This window comes from Moschus berezovskii, chromosome 2 (assembly GCF_049115385.1).
Source record: "Moschus berezovskii isolate FMDL1 chromosome 2, NW_MosBer_1.0, whole genome shotgun sequence".
NCBI classification, from domain to species: domain Eukaryota; kingdom Metazoa; phylum Chordata; class Mammalia; order Artiodactyla; family Moschidae; genus Moschus; species Moschus berezovskii.
In genome coordinates this window covers 112,601,818-112,623,730 of record NC_142461.1, presented here as the reverse complement: position 1 = coordinate 112,623,730, position 21,913 = coordinate 112,601,818, and the positions used below count along the sequence as shown (strand labels likewise).

The window sequence follows — 21,913 nt, the reverse complement described above, 5'->3', positions numbered from 1 at the left end:
TCTGAATGACTGATAACTGCAACAAAATGCTTCTTAGAAATACATTAAAATTTGAATACAGTAATTTTGACTAATTTCAATGCAACAAAAATTAGAATACAGAAATTTTGACTAATTTCAATGCAACAAAAATTTCCATTCCAACAATTTCTTCTCTGCTGCCCTCAGAAAATTCTCCAAGTCTTCACCATGCAAATAAAATTAAAAACAAAGAGAAACATATTGTCCTACCAAAAAAAAAAAAACTTGAAAACAATGATTAAAAGAAAAAGCTTTACATGCTAGTTACCTACTAGAAATATTTTGTTTCTAAACATCAAAAACTTTAAGCTCCCCGAAGAGCAAACAAAATTACTTATATAGATAGAAGAAATTGAGTTCTGGGAAACTAGGGTTGTATCTCATTCAAATTACAATGTCAAAAAAACAAATACATTCACACTATACAATGACTATACATTTAAGAATCACAACATTTAATTCAAAAGTTAAATAACTGAAATTAATTTTATTTCTAAACATTTTTTTAACTATTTTAAATCTGCTAAATATTTCAATGCTTACCTTTTAGGCATAAAAATGATCATAATCTATAATCATAAGTATTTAATGAACCAAGATTATATACTAGGCAGACGATAACTGTAAAGATCTGGTTTACTATCCTGAAAAAGTTACATCTTATTCAAATAGAAAACAATGTGCTTTGTTCCTTCAGTTCATGTTTTTGTTAATTTTTCAGTCACTTTGTTTTATGTGTTTCTTTTTAATGATTAAGTAAAACTTAGAGAAGGCATGCAATCTCACTGTGAGAACACTACAATGGGCTGGGTAATTTTAAACAAAGGATAAAGTTTTTACAGGTTATATACTTTCACTTTTGGAATCACTATATTGTTGCTTTAGAGTTTATCACTAAGGATCAGAGAAGGAAGGGGAGATAGGAGAGTATATTTTCTACATTCCTCTACATGCAGCCTTAGGAAACAACATTTGATATCTGTCCCTGCTTCTATATAAAAAAGAAAAACAAAAATATGTTGATTCCAAAAGTCTCCCATTATCACAGTAAGCTTTCTAAATATTTCTATTAAAAATGATATATTCTATAAATACTTTATATATTTAAAACCAAGAAATAGGAATTCCAAAATTTCTACCAAATTAATTTAAATCAAATTATGTGATTTATCATAACACAGCAAAATTCCACCTACAGATCATTCCCACTGAACCAGGATTTTCTTTTAAGATCAGTCCTAATAAAATCAAAGGCATGAATACATAAGTAACACAAATATATGTGTATGTTTATATGTATACATATACAGATATATAGAGGGCACAAAGTCTACATCCATCCCAATCTTCTACAACATTATTACCACAATATCATACACAAGTTTTATAAAATCTTGAAATGTGGCAAAATTAAATTACATTCAATTTAGTTTTCACATAAAGTATACTTTATTGCAAGTATGCAACTGGTAACCCTTCAGAGACAAAATGTTAGATTAACTGCTGTATCTCTCCTGAAAGCATTCTGGATAAATATCAACAACAGCTTAAGAATGGCAGACTAGAAAGTTACTTCCCAAACCATTAGATCCCTTTAAATCAATCCCTGTCCAATATTTGCATTCTTAGACCAAAAACTAATGTTTCCTTATCTTGAGGTCTAACTCACTTGCAATTTTCTTAAATCTGGTTCCATTTTTCCTAGGTTCAAAAGAGTACAGAGACCATTCACTCTTTCCTTACCCTCTACTCAGGAATGGAGCAAAGAGAATGGCCATGATGAACTGCATGTATATATTACTTATAGAAGCTGAACAAAGGAAAGCAAAAAGAACAGTAACAGAAAGAACACTATCCCTGAGTTCTAGTCCCACTCTACCACTAATTTGTTGCATGATTTCAAGTCATATTACTTCTCTAAATCTTACCTATTACAATATTACTTCGGCAAAATACCAAGTATGCTTCTGGAGATATTCAAGGGTCAACAATATCAGATCCAGCAGAATGTGCTTACAAGTTCCTAACTGTACTTGCTTCTCTACTTTTTGTTATGTGTCTCTATTTTCATTCAACTAAGTTTTCTAAAATTCCTATTTAGAATTACTTTTTAGGTACTGAACACTACTCAGTCAATTAGACTATTTCTACCTAATTTGACAGATAAGAAGTATTTACCTCCATTTCCTTGAGTCTCTGGTAACTACTCATAGAGGTTTAGAACATGTCTGATCAAGAGATCAGGAAACAAGAGTCTCCTCTCCTTTATCTGACTTTCTAAACAACCTATATAGTCTTCCAGAACATTACTATATCTTTCACAAGCCTAAAACAAAATAAGTTCCTCTTACTGTTCTTAGTTCTTTTTTTAGAAATTAAAAGTACTTAACATATTATAATGCTTCAGTTATTAGTATTATTGCTTTCTGACAGGACTTGAACAGTGATTCCTTAACAACATACTTCATATGTAATACTCACATGCTCTGATAGATATCTGTCCCCAAATGTGAATAATATACTTTTCCTCACATACCCTATGATGATTAATAACACTTAAACCAATATTTTATTAAAATAAAAACACCTAAGGAAATGAAAACTGTACTTTTATAGACTTCCTAGGAGGTTCTAAAACTAGCCATAATGTCAACCACATTAAAAACATGCAATCTTTCTTATATAAATATGAATGACAAACATATAAATATGAATGACAAAACAATAAAATCAACTATTATTACTAAGTAAATATAAAAGTATATACTATATATACCTACCTAGCAACAGAATACATAAAGAGAAAATCATTATCTGGTGAGCCTGGAGTCTTGCTATAATCTCTGTATTTCTTCTGAGTGGTATTTTTTATATCTTTCATTACAGATTCCATTTCTTTACTTAAGTTGGTTTCTGACTGTAAAAAGAACACAAATATATATAAAAAGTTTATGTATATTCATTTTCTCTAATAATAGTCTAACACTACAGTGTTTATCGTTTAAGCACACTATGAAATTAAGGTTTAAAAATCAAAACATATATATTAGCTATTAGCTAAAAATATATTTAGTATACCAAAATAAAACAGATCAAGAAATATTTTCTCTTATCTTAGAGACATTTTACCCTAACTTTATATTGTTATCCAACCACAGAACAGAAAGCAAAGAACTAAAGAGCCTCTTGATGAAAGTGAAAGAGAAGAGTGAAAAAGTTGGCTTAAAACTCAACATTCAGAAAACTAAGATTATGGCATCTGGTCCCATCACTTCATGGCAAATAGATGGGGAAACAATGGAAAGAGTGACTGACTTTATTTTCTAGGGCTCCAAAATCACTGCAGATGGTGACCGCAGCCATGAAATTAAAAGATGCTTACTCCTTGAGAGAAAAGTTATGACCAACCTAAACAGCTTATTAAAAAGCAGAGACATTACTTTGCCAACAAAAGTCCGTCTAGTCAAACCAGTAGTCATGGTTTTTCCAGTAGTCATGTATGGATATGAGAGTTGGACTGTAAAGAAAGCTGAGTGCTGAAGAATTCATGCTTTTGAACTGTGGTATTGGAGAAGACTCTTGAGAGTCCCTTGGACTGCAAGGAGATCCAGTCAGTCCATCCTAAAGAAAATCAGTCCTGAATATTCATTGGAAGGACTGATGCTGAAACTCCTTTGGCCACCTGATACGAAGAATTGACTCATTTGAAAAGACCCTGATGCTGGGAAAGATTGAAAGTGGGAGGAGAAGGGATGACAGAGGATGAGATGGTTGGATGAAATCACCAACTCAATGGACATAAGTTTGAGTAAATTCTGGGATTGGTGAAGGACAGGATGCCTGGCGTGCTGCAGTCCATGGGGTTGCAAAGATTTGGACACCATAGAATAGTTTCTGTGCTTATAAAAAAATCTTTTATTTAAGCACATTTTTTTCAGAACTAATACTAATGTCCCTTACTTTAAGCATATTTTAAACACATAAAACTTCGGATTTGCAAAAGAAAAAACCATACAGATGCAAATCTTAGTATTCTACTGAGTAAAGGGAGTAGCTTTGAAATATGAATTTATTTAAAAAGTCAGATATTCATAGGTTTCACAAAATTACTGTGTACAGCTCTCACTTCTCTCAGGTATCACAACATAAATCTGTGATAAAAGTGAAATATTTGAGAATTTAAATCAAAAAAATAAATCCTACTGGAAGAGATAAAAGATGGGTTCACTCATACCAAATTTCACAGTAAAACAGACTGACTTATGGTAGGTAGATGCTTCGATCATATACACAATATTTGACCTAATACACAGAAATGTGTATGTAAATCTATACTTACACACAAAGTGTGTGTGTGTGTGTATAAATATATCACCTTAATTCTAATACACCTAATGGGCATATTTTTAAAAGATTAGATTGTGCTTTACATTGCAAGATATATATAAAGTTTAACTTCATTTTTAAATATTTCAACATAATCATATCTAAGCTTATAGAATTTCATGATCTGGAAGGCATATACTAAAATTATAACAACTCATATTAAGGAAAGTATAGCCTTTAGCAATAATTTTTTCTATTACTCTCATTTTTGTTTTTAATAACCACCAACAGAAAAGCAAAACCTCTAAAAGCAATTTCTACTAAATGTATAAAGGTCCAGAGTAACTTAGAAATGGAACAAAAATTAAAGCTGAAAAGCAGAGCTAAGTTAAGCAGGATATTTCTGCCTTACACTGATGCTTACTGGGAAAGCTCCCGGACGTCCTTGCAGCTCCTCCACTTCCTTTATAAGATCTTGTATGCTTTTGTTACTAGGACGCTGCCAAAGGTTGTTTTCAACATTGCTTCCAGGATAACAAGGAAGAACACTGTTCGCAAACTGCCTACAGAGAGGACATGTGAATTCTCCTTTGTCCACTGAGAAGCCCTGAAGAACCTGGTCATTCTAAAAGATGAAACAAACATACAATTATATGATGCATACTTTTACATAAAACAAAATTAACATCTCTACATTTTAGAGTAAATAAATAAACCACACAAAAAAGATCCCTACTGCATGTCATAAAAACAAAGTCACTTAATTCTTGAGCTTATCAAATCACTTCTTACAATCATAGCAATCATGCAACACTTGCCATCACCAATGAACTGCTTAACTATCCTAGTTTTCTCTCAGGAGGAAACATTCAAATAATGATGCAATCAATGTGAAATGTGAATTTAAGATAAAGAATAACTCAAAAGCAGGTCACATTAAACTGAATCACCTTCCATTTATACCATGCCCTGTTTTCACCATCTATAAGTGACTATTGGAAAGAATATCCCAGTGCTCATGTCACTGGAGGCAGAACAGACAAGCTTTTGAGTGTATATAAACCTAAAAATGCCAGTCTGGATGAAGCAAAAGCTGGAATCAAGACTGCCAGGAGAAATATCAATAACCTCAGATATGCAGATGACACCACCCTTATGGCAGGAAGTGAAGAAGAACTAAAGAGCCTCTTGATGAAAGTTCAGTTCAGTTCAGTTCAGTCGCTCAGTCGTGTCCGACTCTCCGCGACCCCATGAATCACAGCACACCAGGCCTCCCTGTCCATCACCAACTCCTGGAGTTTACTCAAACTCACGTCCACAGAGTTGGTGATGCCATCCAGCCATCCCATTCTCGGTCATCCCCTTCTACTCCCGCCCCCAACCTTTCCCAGCATCAGAGTCTTTTCCAGTGAGTCAACTCGTCGCATGAGGTGGCCAAAGTATTGCAGTTTCAGCTTTAGCATCAGTCCTTCCAATGAACACCCAGGCTCGATCTCCCTAGAGTGGACTGGTTGGATCTCCTTGCAGTCCAAGGGACTCTCAAGAGTCTTCTCCAACACCACAGTTCAAAAGCATCGATTCTTCGGCGATCAGCTTTCTTCACAGTCCAACTCTCACATCCATACATGACCACGGGAAAAACCATAGCCTTGACTAGACGGACCTTGGTTGCCAAAGTAATGTCTCTGCTTTTAAATATATTATCAAGGTTGGTCATAAGGAGAGTGAAAAAGTTGGCTTAAAGCTCAACATTCAGAAAACTAAGATCATGGCATCCGGTCCTATCACTTCATGGGAAATAGATGAGGAAACAATGGAAACAGTGACAGACTTTATTTTTGGGGCTCCAAAATCACTGCGGATGGTGACTGTAGCCATGAAATTAAAAGACACCTGCTCCTTGGAAGAAAAGCTAGGACCAACCTAGACAGCATATTAAAAAGTAGAGATATTACTTTGCCAACAAAGGTCCATCTAGTCAAACCTATGGTTTTCCCAGTAGTCATGTATGGATGTGAGAGTTCAACCATAAAGAAGACTGAGTGCCAAAGAATTGATGCTTTTGAACCGTGGTGTTGGAGAAGACTCTTGAAAGTCCCTTGAACTGCAAGAAGATCAAACCAGTCAATCCTAAAGGAAATCAGTCCTGAATATTCATTGGAAGGACTGATGCTGAAGCTGAAGCTCCAATACTTGGACCACCTGATGCAAAGAACTGACTCATTTGAAAAGACCCTGATGCTGGGAAAGATTGAAGGTGGGAGGAGAAGGGGACGACAGAGGATGAGATGATTGGATGGCATCACTGACTTGATAGACATGAGCTTGAGCTGACTTCAGGAGCTGGTGATGGACAGGGAAGCCAGGCATGCTGCAGTCCATGGGGTTGCAAAGAGTCGGATATGGCTGAGCGACTGAACTGACTGAAGTCTTAAAAAAAAATGTGATACACCTTCTAACGTGCCTTAACAGTTGAACAAAACTGACTGGACTTGATGCATTAGGTTTATTTAGGTTTAACAGGTAGGGAAAAGATTTAGTTAGAATACTCAGAAAAGTGATAAGGAGGGGAATTAATTCAGCATTCCTTCAGATGTTTCTGATAGGAGGGGGAAGAAAAATTAGTTGAAACAAAGATACATAATGCAAATATGCCTAGGAGGAAACTCTTGCTCCTGAGAGATTACAACATATGCTAGCCAACCAGAATTATGGAAGGAATCCAGGCTGCTACATTTGTTTCCTTCTTTTGCCTGACACCACCCTCATCTATTCTGCTCTTTTAGGCCATGGCTACCCTGTAGTTCTAACCACTATCTTACTCTTTTTTCCAGTAGTCTCTGTTTTGCCACTAACCTAACGATTTAATCTCAAAATGTTTTTAATGTACTAAAATACATGCATGAATGCTACAATATAAACATTATTACTAACAAGACAAAAATAATGAGAAAAAAGGATACAAAAATGAAAAAAATGAATTTATTTGCCCATGGTTACAAAGATATTTGGGCTTCCCTGGTAGCTCAGCTGATAAAAGAATCCACCTGCAATGCAGGAGACCCCAGTTTGATTACTGGGTTGGGAAGAACACCTGGAGAAGGGATAGGTTACCCACTCCAGTATTCTGGCCTGGAGAATTCTGTGACTGTATAGTCCATGGGGTCACAATGAGTTGGACATGACTGAAAGACTTTCACAAAGATAGTTAATGACAATGTCCAAATGAACTTAGGTTTCCCAACTCTTTAACTTATTTCATTGTATTTCACTTTAACTTATTTCAAGATACATTTCACTATATCTTGGATCTCAAATACTTTGGTCAAAGATCTGAATTCCACCTTTTTTACTTTGTGACATTCATTTCTTCAAGACCTTAAAAATCTAACACCATGTCTTCTTAAATCCAATTCTAGAAACAGATACTAAACTCCTGCTACTGCTGGTGCTAAGTCACTTCAGTCATGTCCGACTCTGTGCGACCCCATGGTGGGCGGCAGCCCACCAGGCTCCACCATCCCTGGGATTCTCCAGGCAAGAATACTGGAGTGGGTTGCCATTTCCTTCTCCAATGCATGAAAGTAAATCGTGAAAGTGAAGTCACTCCGCTGTGTCCGACTCTTAGCGACCCCACGGACTGCCGCCTACCAGGCTCCTCTGTCCATGGAATTTTCCAAGCAAGAGTACTGGAGTGGGGTGCCATTGCCTTCTCCTATCATGTGTCAAATGTTGTACCATGCTACTGCTAAAAGAGTTAAGAGACATCTTCATTTAAGGTTCAGTTCAGTTCAGTTCAGTCGCTCAGTTGTGTCCGACTCTCCGCGACCCCTGACTATTTAAAAGCAAATAGAAACAACAACAGTGTGATAAATCCAACAAACAAGGCTTCCCAGAGAAGGAGACTTGTGAAGTAAGTTTTAAAGATATACAAAAGAGTGTACTAAAAGGTTTGGGACAAGGGTACTAGTAATTGATGGACATTCTTTGATAAGCTTCTCTGTAGCTGTAATTTTTAAAACTGCTAGGTCTTCATCCTAGTCTTGACTGAAACTAGCTTCCTTCCTAAAGCACCCCAGAAGCCCTCTCAAAAAGGCACTGCTCATTTTCTCACATCCCTCAAACAGCAGTATTCTTCTCACCTCCAGTGCTGGCTCAAGATCAATATTCTTGCATTCCTTGTGTGGCTCGGTTCATTTAAAGAGATCACCCCTTTTCCTTCCTTTTTACTGTCATTCATTGCCCTTAATATCCAAAGACCAGTAACTAGATTCGTGTTCTTCATCACTCCAACTTTTGCCATCCTCTTATACAATTTCAATGTGCACGTAGACAACCAACCTTACAGTTTCATGACCTCATCAGCTACTTGACGTCAGCAACTCCAATGGCTTTGACCTCTATCCTAGCACCTGTGACCATGACACACCCTTATCTTGTAAGGACAAAGAACTGTCCATATCAGAAAATATTAAATTCAAACACCTTACATTTTAACTGTCAACTCCTATCTCTTTTAGTCCCTTCCTTTTCCCTAGTTTACCACATACCATGATCTATCATTTTTAAAATTCTCAAGTTAGGAAGAAACAGACTCTGATGAGGGGTAAGTCATCTTGGGATTGAGGCAAAGAGTCTGGGATAGAGAAGGCAGAGGTTTGGAATAGTTGCTAAGGAGACTAGGAGAGGGAATTGATCAAAGACAGGTAAATGAATTGATAAGTAATATCCACGGTCCATGACCCCAACTGAGCCACTATTTTAAGAAATCATAAATGTGTATATGTACTAGTCTGTTCAGTTTTACAATTTTTCTAACAGTGCCAGCTACCTGGGTATGAAGTCAAAGGAGATGGATTAAATGACTAGTATTAAGAGCACAGTGGACATAGTACAAGAAAATGAAGTGAGGAAAGTGCTAGTGTACTAGACAAATGCAAGGGGTGAAAAGAACAGATACTTTCAAATTGTGGTACTGGAGAAGACTCTTGCGAGTCCCTTGGACTGCAAAGAGATCAAACCAAGTCAATCCTAATAGAAATCAACTCTGAATATTCATTGGAAGGACTGATGCTGAAGCTGAAGCACCAGTATTTTGGCCACCTGATGTGAAAAGACCCCCTCACTGGAAAAGACCCTGATGCTGGGAAAGACTGAAAGCATAAGGAGAAGAGGGCAGCAGAGGATGAGGTGGTTAAACAGTATCACCAACTCAGTGGACATGAATCTGAGCAAACTCCGGGAGATAATGAAGGACAGGGAAGGAGGGCGGGACAAACTCCGGGAGATAGTGATGGACAGGGAAGGAGGGCGGGACAAACTCCGGGAGATAGTGATGGACAGGGAAGGACTGGGTAGGTTGCAGTCCATGGGGTCGCAAAGAGTCGGACACAGCTTACCAACTGAACAACAAAGGACTAGAGACGTTGAGGTCAGAAGCAAAACACACTAATAAGAGTAAAAATAGAGACTTTGACAAGTGCTCTACCATAACAGTAAGGTAGAATATTAAAGCTTACTACTTCAGAGCTAAAGTAGCAAAATCTAAAATTACAGTCATGGAAGTCAGTTGCCAATGTGAAGTAAAAAAATGAAATCCCTAAAGTTGAAGAGGTCAAGGAACTGTGAAGCTGAATAGTTCAAATGGCAATCATAATCACCCAAGATGAATGAGGATGTGTAAGCTGTAAAAAATATTTAATACTTCGAAAGACACAAACATCTTTATTTAACATGTTTCAATCAACTTACCCGTAATGATTCCATATAAGATTTATGGCAATCGATATGTAATGTGTGGCCACAGGTTTGTACATAAACACCTCCTTCCCAGCCAATTGATACTGCCAAGAGACAAGAACTCTTAAAAAAAAAAAAAAGACAAAATATAATTAATTTTAAAGAAGCAGAAACATACCTAAACAAATCAACATAAACCTCTCAATCATTTCATATTGTTATACTAACATGGGCTTTGTATTTCTGTGATATAAAGGAACAACTGACTTGATAACCCTGAGGCAATATCTTTAAATCTGGAAGATAGTTTTAGCTTCCAAATAATTATACTTGTAATAAAAGAGAAAAATTGTGAATTAGCCTTTCTCTACCTCATACAATATAATAAAGCATACTGCTACTGATTATTTTACCTGTTCTACATGGTACTGGATTTCTCTGTGACATGTAACCTTAACATCTGCCTTCTTCAAATGCCTACCTCCCTCTTGTTTCCTTAATGCCACTCTCTTTTGGTTTCTCTTCTGTCTCTTTAACCATTTGGTTTAAGCCTCCTTTTAAGACTTTATTTTCCTTCACCTGCCCCTTCAATATTTAAATTCCTCAAGGTTCAATTCTTAATGCTTTTCTCTTATTAAAACTATTCTCCCTGAGTGAACTTAATCACTATATTCAACTATTCTCCAAGCTGGGTCTCTTGCCTGCATGCCAGATACAAATACTCAGTTGGCAACCAGAAATCTCCAATTTGAGGTCCCTCAGATAAAATAAAACCAATGTGTCAAAAATGTTCATTTTCTCTATGAATCTTTCTCTTCCTCTTGGCTTAAAAACTCTACATCTGCTTAGTCACCAAATCAGAAAGCTAAAAGTTATTTACATCACACCCCTTCCTTCACACCACAGAATTAGTTCCCAAACGAAATGAAATCTCTCTCCTATATAACTCCTGATTTTGGCCTCTCTCTCTCTATTCCCACTGTAACAGTCAAGCCTGTGTGATCTGTTGTGGGGGAGAGAGTTCTTAAACAAACTTTCTTAACTGGTCTCCATGATGCCATCCTGCACACATCTTTCTAAAGTACAAATCTGCTCATGGGAATTTAAAAAGTGCCTAAACATTTATATGGGTCTAATATAATAATACAAAAAGGAACCCAGATTATATAAGCAAACTACATACCCTTTGGAAATGAGTTTTGAAAGTTAATTGCTTTCATCTTCTCTTTCTCTTTAAACTTCTTCTCTGCTAATTCCTTCCCTTCAACCTATAAACAGTCTAGACTTTTCCTCCTAAAGTAAGTTTCTTTAAATTTTCATTTGGCCTCTGCCAAACAGCATTTCAGCCTGACCTTGAGTTTATCCTCTAGTGAAAGTGAAAGTCATTCAGTCGTGTCCAACTCTTTGCAACCCCATGGACTGTAGACTGCCAGGCTCCTCTGTCCATGGAATTCTCCAGGCCAGAATACTGGAGTGGGTAGCCATTCCCTTTTCCAGGGGATTTTCCTGACCCAGGGATTGCAGGTGGATTTTTTACCATCTGAGCCACCAGGGAAGCCCTTTAGAGTCTATAGCAAATAGATGGTCAAGTCAGGGCAATATTAGGTATGAGGTCTAACATGAGTGACAGCACATGATGAAAAATTTGAGAGCCATCAAAACAGGGCAAACTATTAAATTTTACTTTTATGTTGGAAAATAGCCTATTAGATGATCCAAACCATCTTTAAATAACAGTGAACAGAATTCTAATATTAAATCAAGACTTCACGAGCATCTGAAAGTTAAAAGCATTAAACAGTATAAAATGCCTTTCTAGCCGATTCGAAGATGTGCAACAGGTCAAATCAAATTCTCACAGCAGGTGAGCTGGTTTCTACTGTTACACACCAGAAAAACAACAGGAGACCTGCTCATCTCTGTTTTATGTTTTGAAGCCACTTTAAGTAGAAGCACATTTGAATATTAGATCATTTTAGAATGGTTGGTAGGCAGCTAATAAACAAGCTATTCTCTTTGACAATGTACTATAAAATGTAATTAATCTTTCTTTTTAATACATAAGCTGTTAGTTTTAAAACTGAAAATAGTATGTCATTTGTCTATGTAACTGTTAGATGTCTTTTTTTAATTTGCTAGAATCAAAAAAAGCAAGAGATCATTTACTAATATGAGACCTACATTTCAGAAAAACCTACATTCAATAATGTGCCCACCTCTGTACTGTTTAACATTGAACCTTCACCTCAATATTTATTAAAACTTTATGCAGTAAGCAGTCTTATTTCTTTTAATAAAAAGGGACTGAAAGCTGACCAAGAGCACTCAGTTAAAAGTGGTAAAGCCCAAGTTCAACTCAGATTTATCTGACTCCAAAGCTCAGGTTTCCTCCTTCCCTATTTATATATGACTGTCATAGCTCTCATATATAACACTTCCAGTTTCACTAGTAAACACACTATCTTGTATGACTGAAATTCTACAAGTCAACTTTATAAAAAGCATGCATTTGTTATGAAGAGAGCAGAATTTATGCAGTTTAATTTTATAATCAGTAACAGTGTCTACTGATAACAACTCTTCTGCTCTACGTGGTCTGGCTACAAAACTGAAATCCAGTAAGCATCCACAACACCCAAGCATGTGTTAGATGCCCTGGAGAAGGGAATGGCAACCCACTCTAGTATTCCTGCCTGGAGAATTCCATGGACAGAGGAGCCTGGCGGGCTACACAGTCCATGGGGTCACAAAGAGTTGGACACGAATGAGCGACTTCCACACCTTTACACCTGTTGTTGCTTAGTCACTAAATCACATATGATTCTCTTAAGACCCCATGGACTGTAGCCCTTCAGGCTCCTCTGTCTATGGGATTTCCCAGGCAAGAATACTGGAGTGGGTTGCCATTTCTTTCTCCAGGGGATCTTTTTGACTCAGGGATCAAACCCACATTTCCTGCATTGACAGAAGGATTCTTTATCACTGAGCCACCTGGGAAGCCCTGAAGGGACTATAAAACCAATAGAAAAAATGGCACTAGACCTCCAGAGGTCCAGGGAACACATTATTTATAAGTAAAATAGCCATTATGAAGTACACAAAAGTACTTATGTAGAAATAAAACCTCACAGTTACTCACAAAAACGAAACAGATTCAGTCCAGTTCAAGTATCAGTTAAGAGCTTTTTTTAAAAAAATTTTTCTGCTTTTTTTTTTTAGAAGTGAATAGCTATTCTGACTGCAAGAAGAGATACACTACCTTTTCTCTCCTTTATTAGATCTCCCCTTCCCTCAAATTATTATGTCCTTAGGCCTGAGTTATATTTGAACTGACTAAATTATTTTTATTTTCTATTTGGCCTTAGGATTCATCTTTACTCATTTACTCTAAAGTGATTCAAAATGCTGACATTAAAACCAGGATAACATCAGAAAAGGAAAAAAAAAAACTAAATAAAGTTGGCAGTTCAGTTCAGTTCAGTCGCTCAGTCGTGTCCGACTCCTTGCGACCCCATAAATCACAGCATGCCAGGCCTCCCTGTCCATCACCAACTCCCAGTAAATTTCTGCAAAAGTAGAATTCAGCACAATTTTCTCCAAAATGAAGATATTAATTGGTCTCCAATTAGTAAAGCTATATACATATATACACATGCTGCAGAAAACCTGAAGAAACAATAAAGAAAAAGTATGAACGTGTGCCTGTATATACATATATATATTCATGGGAAATAGATGGAAAAGCAGTGGAAACAGTGTCAGACTTTATTTTTTTGGGCTCCAAAATCACTGCAGATGCCGATTGCAGCCATGAAATTAAAAGACGCTTACTCCTTGGAAGGAAAGTTATGACCAACCTTGATAATATATTAAAAAGCAGAGACATTACTTTGCCAACCAAGGACCGTCTAGTCAAGGCTATGGTTTTTCCCGTGGTCATGTATGGATGTGAGAGTTGGACTGTGAAGAAAGCTGATCGCCGAAGAAGTGATGCTTTTGAACTGTGGTGTTGAAGAAGACTCTTGAGAGTCCCTTGTACCGCAAGGAGATCCAACCAGTCCATTCTAAGGGAGATCGATCCTGGGTGTTCATTGGAAGGACTGATGCTAAAGCTGAAACTGCAATACTTTGGCCACCTCATGCGACGAGTTGACTCACTGGAAAAGACTCTGATGCTGGGAAAGGTTGGGGGCGGGAGGAGAAGGGGACGACCGAGAATGAGATGGCTGGATGGCATCACCGACTCTGTGGACATGAGTTTGAGTGTACTCCGGGAGTTGGTGATGGATAGGGAGGCCTGGCGTGCTGTGATTCATGGGGTCGCGGAGAGTCGGACACGACTGAGTGACTGAACTGAACTGAACTGATTCATGTATATATACAAACATGCTGCTGCTGCTAAGTCACTTCAGTCGTGTCCGACCCTGTGTGACCCCACAGACGGAAGCCCACCAGGCTCCCCCGTCCCTGGGATTCTCCAGGCAAGAACACTAAAGACTTCTTATTTCCAAATAATGATTTCATTTTAAAGTCTCTGAAAATATATGGAAGCATTATACTCATTACCTAATCCAAACTGCTTAATAAGGCCTAACGAGCCCTCCTAAAGAGGTAACTTGAAAATTAAAAATACCACTTTACATTTATACTGACCTTTATAACATGTAAAATGATCTTTCGGGTTACTGCATTAATGACCATTATGAGCCCTATTTTACAGATGAGGTAACTGAGACTTAGATTGTTAGATCAAGCTCACATTGTTAAGAAATGGCAGAATCAGAACCAAACCCCAGTTTTCCTCATCTGAAATTCTTTCTACTCTACATAACACCTCCCTATCTAGAGTTACCATCTCCTCCAGAATCCACTGGAAACATCCTTAACCCAGACTATTGAACCACACTCTACTCTGACTCTTATCACATTAGATCAGTTACTGTTTATTCTATATAAGTATTCTGTCTGCCACATATTGTACTAGATGCTTCCATTTAATTCAGTACATTATGTACATGAAGAAATATTTGGAAACCTACTAATATATTTTTATATATGTGTATATAACTAAAAATAATGCTTCATTTTATATTTTAGGTATTTTAAGTTATTAACAGATGTTACTTAACTCAAAATACAGCAGAGTCAAACAACAACAGGTGAAAGGAATCCCCATTTGATAGCCCCTGGAGAATCCCAGGGACGGGGGAGACTGGTGGGCTGCCATCTACGGGGTTGCACAGAGTCAGACATGACTGAAGCGACATAGCAGCAGTAGCAGGAAATTTAAAAAAGGGTATCAAAATTTTACAAAGAAGTTAACAATGTTGCCACTACTAAATAAACTGAGTTGATCTAAGTCTTATGAATACCGGAGAGCTAGAGCCACAAAGTAAAAAGAGCCAGGGAAAAAAATCTACTAAGTTCACAATAAGAAATCATAGAAGCCATGATAAATCTGCCCCTACTTTACATATCAAAGCATCATGAGACTTTATTGTGTATCTTTAAATGAAAAAGACAGAAGCAAAAATCTTCATAAAATATAAGTGCCACATCTAAGTTTTTATAAAGTATATAAAATAATATATAAAAGTATATAAAACGATAATATAAACTTACCATTCCACTGAACTGAATTTGTATATCTTATAATAAACAACATTTAAAACAAAGGCATAATATTTGAAACCTGAAATTTTTATGTGTTAACTGACTTCTATTTATTACTATCCACATACTAATTTTTTTCTAATAAAGTTCCAAGTTCCAAGTCAGAAAAATATTTGGTTGAAGAAAAATATAAAACTTTGAAGAGAAATATCCATCAATTTTACAGATAAAAATACCATTTAATAAAAAGAATACTTACATCCTTAAAATAACGTTGTAATAATGAAAGCCTCACGTCATGAACTGCTGCACATGTATCCCAGGGGTATATCTGCTCCTCTTCAGAGATAGGCAACTTTTTTGGCTCAATGTTGTCACGGCACTGCCCCAAAACTATATTAACAACAGAGATAAGAGCCCGTTTAAAAAACTAACATGTGGACTTTACTCACCAAGAAAAGCAAAGTTAATCTACCATATGCTTCTTAATTTTTTCACTATTACAGTATTTTTAAAGACCTAAAAAAAGTGATATCCTAATTTTCTTCTACAGAGTAAATAAACTTTTAATATGTGAATGTTTATTTTTTAAAATAACATCAGGGTTGGCAAGAAGGGCAAAGTGAGCCTGGAATTGTGTGTAAAGAGCAAAGAGGTATCCAAGCACTGAGCGGGGGACCTAAAGGAATTCTGACTAGCCAAATTCAAGAATAATGACAATAATAGATAACACGTTCACTGATTCAGGCAGAGAACATGAAGTAAAAGGGTATAATGTTAGACTCTCAGAATACCAACCAAGTGATTAAACTTGGTTAACATCACCAATAATGGAACAAACTATCACTATGAGTCTCTTGATGTGATGCAACGGGAAGGAACAGCATCATAATACTATCATTGCCAAAAATGTTTAACTTTAATCTAATAACAGGGAAAGCAAAAGTGAAAGTCGCTCAGTCATGTCTGATTCTTTGCAACCCCATGGACTATACAATCCATGGAATTCTCCAAGCAAGAATACTGGAGTGGATGATTCCCATTCCCTTCTCTAGGGGATCTCCCCAACCCAGGGATCGAACCCAGATCTCCTGCACTGCAGGCAGATTCTTTACCAGTGAAGCCACAAGGGAAGCCCAATAACAGGGAAGCAATCACATAAATCCAGAAAGAGAGACAGTCTACAGAACAGACTTGAACTCTTCAAAATTTTTTTAAATGCCTGGAGAAACTGTTTCGGATTAAAGGAGACCAACAAGAAATGACAACTAACTGCAACACATGATCTTCACTTGGCTCTTGGAACAAGAAAAATATATATCTGATATATAAAATATTATTGGGATACTCTGAACACAGAATATTTGATTTTATTCTTATTAAATTTATTCAGTATGATTGGTACTCCGTTTCGTTCCGTTCCGTTCCATCGCTCAGTCGTGTCCGACTCTTTGCGACCCCATGGACTGTAGCCTACCAGGCTTCCCCATCCATGGGATTCTCCAGGCAAGAATACTGGAGTGGGTTACCGTTTCCTTCTCCAGGGGATCTTCCCAACCCAGGGATCGAACCCGGGTCTTCCGCATTGGAGGCAGACGCTTTAACCTCTGAGCTGATTGGTACTAAGGTTGTATAAAAGAAAATCTTTATTCTTAGGTGATATATCCTGAAGTATTTAGGGATAAAAATGTCCAAGATGTCTGCCTCTGACAAGTGTGTGTGTGTGTTAGTGTGTGTGTGTATAAATAAGTATGGGAAAGAAAACATAAACATGGAAATATACTAGCAATCAGTGAGTATAGGTGAAGGGTTTTCAACTTTTCTGTAGATGTAAAAGTTGGTCGAAATGAAAAGTTGGGAAAAGAGGTATTTTTATAATTGCAAAACACATACCACACAAAAAGGAAGTGGGGTTATAAGCATAAAGTGCCACACGTTACTCTAAGACTCAATAGGTCATTCTTAGAGAAGGAAGTTATCAGGCACAGAGCTGTGGGCCCCAAGTCCTGGGGAGATTTAAAACAGCAGCAGCAGCAGAAAGAATAGACAAAAGCAAGTAGATGCTAGAAACTAATATAATTACCCATGATGTATAATCCTCTTAATAAACTGCCGAACTTGGTTAGCTAGGATTTTGTTAAGGACTTTTACATCTCTATTCATAAGGGATACATGTCTATCATTTTCTTTTCTTTTGAAATCCTTATCTGGCTTTGGTATCAAGGTAGTGCTGACCTCAGAGAATGAGTTAAGAAGTGCTCCCTTCTCTCTTCATTTTTTTTCTTTTGGAAAAATTTAAGGAGGAACAGTCTTAATTCTTTAAATGGCAGAAGACCGAAACAGACATTTATTCAAAGACATGCAAATGGCCAACAGGCACATGAAAAGATGCTCAAGATCCCTAACTATCAGAGAAATGCAAATCAAAATTGCAGTGAGGTACCATCTCAAACCAGTCAGAATGGCCATCATTAAAAAGTTTACAAATAACAAATGCTGGAAAGGGTATGGAGAAAAGGGGACTCTCCCACAAGGTTGGTGGTATAGTGCTATATATAGTTACTGGTGTACTGCTATAAATAGTATAGTTACACTGCAATAACCACTGTGGAAAACATTATGAAGGTCCTCTGAAAACTAAAATTAGAATTACAATAGATCCAGCAATCCCACTCCTGGGCATATACCCAGACAAAACTAAATTAAAAAAGATACATGCCCCACTATGTTCACAGCAGCAGTATTCACAACAGCCAAGATGTGGGAGCAACCTACATGTTCATCGACAGATGAATGGATAATAAGATGTAGTACATATATACAAAGGAATACTACTCAGTTATAAAAAAGAACAAAATAATGCCATTTACAGCAACATGGATGCAATCAGAGATTATTATGCTAAGATGCTAAGTAAAGCATGTCAGAAAGACAAAGACAAATACCATATGATATTACTTATACGTGGAATCTAAAATCTGACACAAATGAACCTATCTATGAAAGAGAAACAGAACAGACTGGTGGGTGCCAGGGGAGAGAATTGAGGGAGCATTGCAGTGGGAGGCTGGAGTTAGCAGATATGAGCTTTTATATATAGAATGGATAAACAACAAGGTCCTACTGTATAGCACAAAGAACAATATATTCAATATCCCATGATAAATCATAACAGAAAGAATTTTTTAAAATGTGTGTGTATATATACGTGTGTGTGTATATATAACTGAACCATTTTGCTGTACAGCAGAAATTAACATAACATTGTAAATCAACTATACTTCAATTAAAGATACTAATAAAAAAATGTTCAATGACTCAATTTCTTCAAATAGCAAAGTGCATTTGGGGTTGGGGCGGGGGGCGGGCAATGACAGGCACAGGAAAAGATAAGAAGGGACTCTATTAATTAAAAGACTATAAGGAGTCTCTTCAACTATAAACAAATAAATAAAATAAAATAAATAAGAAACAACTGGGGAATTTTGAACTCTGACTAGATAGTTGATGACATTAACTAAGTTATTCAGGAGTGACTGCAGTTTAAAAAAATAAGTCTCTTTTATTCAGCAGATATGGTGAAATATTTATAGATGAAATAAAATGATGTCTGGAATCTGCTTCCAAATAATTCTAAGAGGAAAAATTAGTCACAAGTTAATCACTGTTAGAGATTGATAGGGACATTAGCAATTGATGGGACATGGAGGTACATTTGACTAGTCTCTTTACATCACCACATAGTTAAAATTTTCCATATTCAAAGATAAAGAAAGAGAGAGAAGAGACAAATCAAAATAAATGAAGAATTCAAAAGTAAGGAAAAAGTAAAGAGGGGTAAAAGGTAAGAGGATGTCAGAGGGTGGTGAGGCTCAGAAAGAAAGGAAACAGCCAGACATTTTCTCTGCTACAATTCCTAGTTAAAATCACTCTTGAGATCTAATAGCTTTTAATACTAGTTTCTTATATTTTTCCTCCTATCTTGAAATGACAAAAGAGCTCTGGAACAGTGGAATTATCTAATATTAACTAGTTTAGTGTAAAAAATTGCTAAAAGGCAATTAAATGAAGTAATAAGTCAAAGCAACTTTAAAAATATAAAACAATGAACAAATAACAGTCCAAAATAATAACATTAGCTTCACTGAGGCAGAGATATTATTTTGTTTTGCTTCTTACTGTAATAGCAATGATCAATAAATACAGGTGAAATTAATGAATGAATAAAAGAAAACATTAAGTTGATGATTATACAGTATTTGGTGAAGAAGTTATAGAGGGACAAGTAATTGGCAACAATCTAATAAACTGAATTCCTTAAAACAGTAGAAAAAGATAAGCAGCTGTGAAATTAGTCAGTACTCCAACACATTTCCTTTTAATATTAGCAGGCATTTCTCATCTAGACGGCTCTATTGTCCTATTCAGTGAGGGTTTCACAGATCAATTTCATATTTAAACAAGAGTAATAAGACAAAAAAACTAATCTACCAGGCACCATATTAGACCCTTTTACGTATATTACATTACTTACCAACATGACAATCCTCGAAAGTCACTATTATCTCTATACTTAAAGCAACAAACATGGCCAGATTAAGTCAAGCAGTAGATGTTTTTCTGGAACTCTCTTGCTTTTTCGATGATCCAATGGATGTTGGCAATTTGATCTCTGGTTCCTCTGCCTTTTCTAAATCCAGATTGAACATCTGGAAGTTCATAGTTCACGTATTGCTGAAGCCTGGCTTGGAGAATTTTGAGCATTACTTTGCTAACATGTGAGATGAGTGCAAATGTGCGGTAGTTTGAGCATTCTTTGGCATTGCCTTTCTTTGGGATTGGAATGAAAACTGACCTTTCCCAGTCCTGTGGCCACTACTGAGTTTTCCAAATTTGCTGGCATATTGAGTGCAGCACTTTCACAGCATCATCTTTTAGGATTTGAAATAGCTTAACTGGAATTCACTAGCATTGTTTGTAGTGATGCTTCCTAAGTCCCACTTGACTTCACATTCCAGGATGTGTGGCTCTAGATAAGCGATCACAGCATTGTGATTATCTGGGTCATGAAGATCTTTTTTGTACAGTTCTGTGTATTCTCGCCACTTCTTAATATCTTTTCCTTTTGTTAGGTCCATACCATTTCTGGACTTTATTGAGCCCATTTTGCATGAAATGTTCCCTTGGTATCTCTAATTTTCTTGAAGAGATCTCTTGTCTTTCCTATTCTATTCTTTTCCTCTATTTCTTTGCACTGATCACTGAGGAAGGCCTTCTTATCTCTCCTTGCTATTCTCTGGAACTCTGCATTCAAATGGGTAGATCTTTCCTTTTCTCCTTTGCTTTTGGCTTCTCTTTTTTCATAGCTATTTGTAAGGCCTCCTCAGACAGCCATTTTGCTTTTTTGCATTTCTTTTTCTTGGGGATGGTCTTGATCCCTGTCTCCTGTACAATGTCATGAACCTCCATCCATAGTTCATCAGGCACTCTATCACATCTAGTGCCTTAAATCTATTTCTCACTTCCATTGTATAATTGTAAGGGATTTGATTTAGGTCATACCTGAATGGTCTAGAAAAACATCTATTTCTGCTTTATTGACTATGCCAAAGACTTTGACTGTGTGGACCACAATAAACTGGAAAATTCTGAAAAAGATGGGAATACCAGACTACCTGACCTGCCTCTTGAGAAACCTGTATGCAGGTCAGGAAGCAACAGTTAGAACTGGACATGGAACAACAGACTGGTTTCAAATAGGGAAAGGAGTATGTCAAGGCTGTATATTGTCACCCTGCTTGTTTAAATTATATGCAGAGTACATCATAAGAAACGCTGGGCTGGATGAAGCCCAAGCTGGATCAAGATTGCCAGGAGAAATATCAATAACCTCAGATATGCAGATGACACCACCCTATGGCAGAAAGTGAAGAAGAACTAAAGAGCCTCTTGATGAAAGTGAAAGAGGAGAGTGAAAAAGTTGGCTTAAAGCTCAACATTCAGAAAACAAAGATCATGGCATCCAGTGCCATCACTTCATGGGAAATAGATGGGGAAACAGTGGAAACAGTGTCAGACTTTATTTTTGGGGGCTCCAAAATCACTGCAGATGGTGACTGCAGCCATGAAATTAAAAGACGCTTACTCCTTGAAAGAAAAGTTATGACCAACCTAGTTCAGTTCAGTTGCTCAGTCATGTCCGACTCTTTGCAAC

General features: G+C 36.7%; 1 protein-coding gene across 6 annotated transcripts in view; it reads right to left on the bottom strand.

The window, feature by feature from the left end:
- UBR3 (ubiquitin protein ligase E3 component n-recognin 3) overlaps nucleotides 1–21,913 on the bottom strand; it is a 209,680-nt gene that overhangs the window by 45,618 nt on the left and 142,149 nt on the right. For 4 of the 6 annotated variants that reach the window (XM_088829999.1, XM_088830007.1, XM_088830000.1 and 1 more), the window contains 4 exons: nucleotides 15,959–16,092; nucleotides 10,099–10,209; nucleotides 4,760–4,972; nucleotides 2,802–2,938 (listed from right to left, as the gene is read on the bottom strand). In XM_088829999.1, coding sequence (XP_088686125.1) covers nucleotides 2,802–2,938; nucleotides 4,760–4,972; nucleotides 10,099–10,209; nucleotides 15,959–16,092 — 595 coding nt within the window. The remainder of the gene's footprint in view (nucleotides 1–2,801; nucleotides 2,939–4,759; nucleotides 4,973–10,098; nucleotides 10,210–15,958; nucleotides 16,093–21,913) is intronic. The other 2 variants (XM_088830004.1, XM_088830010.1) reach the window with 1 other exon arrangement.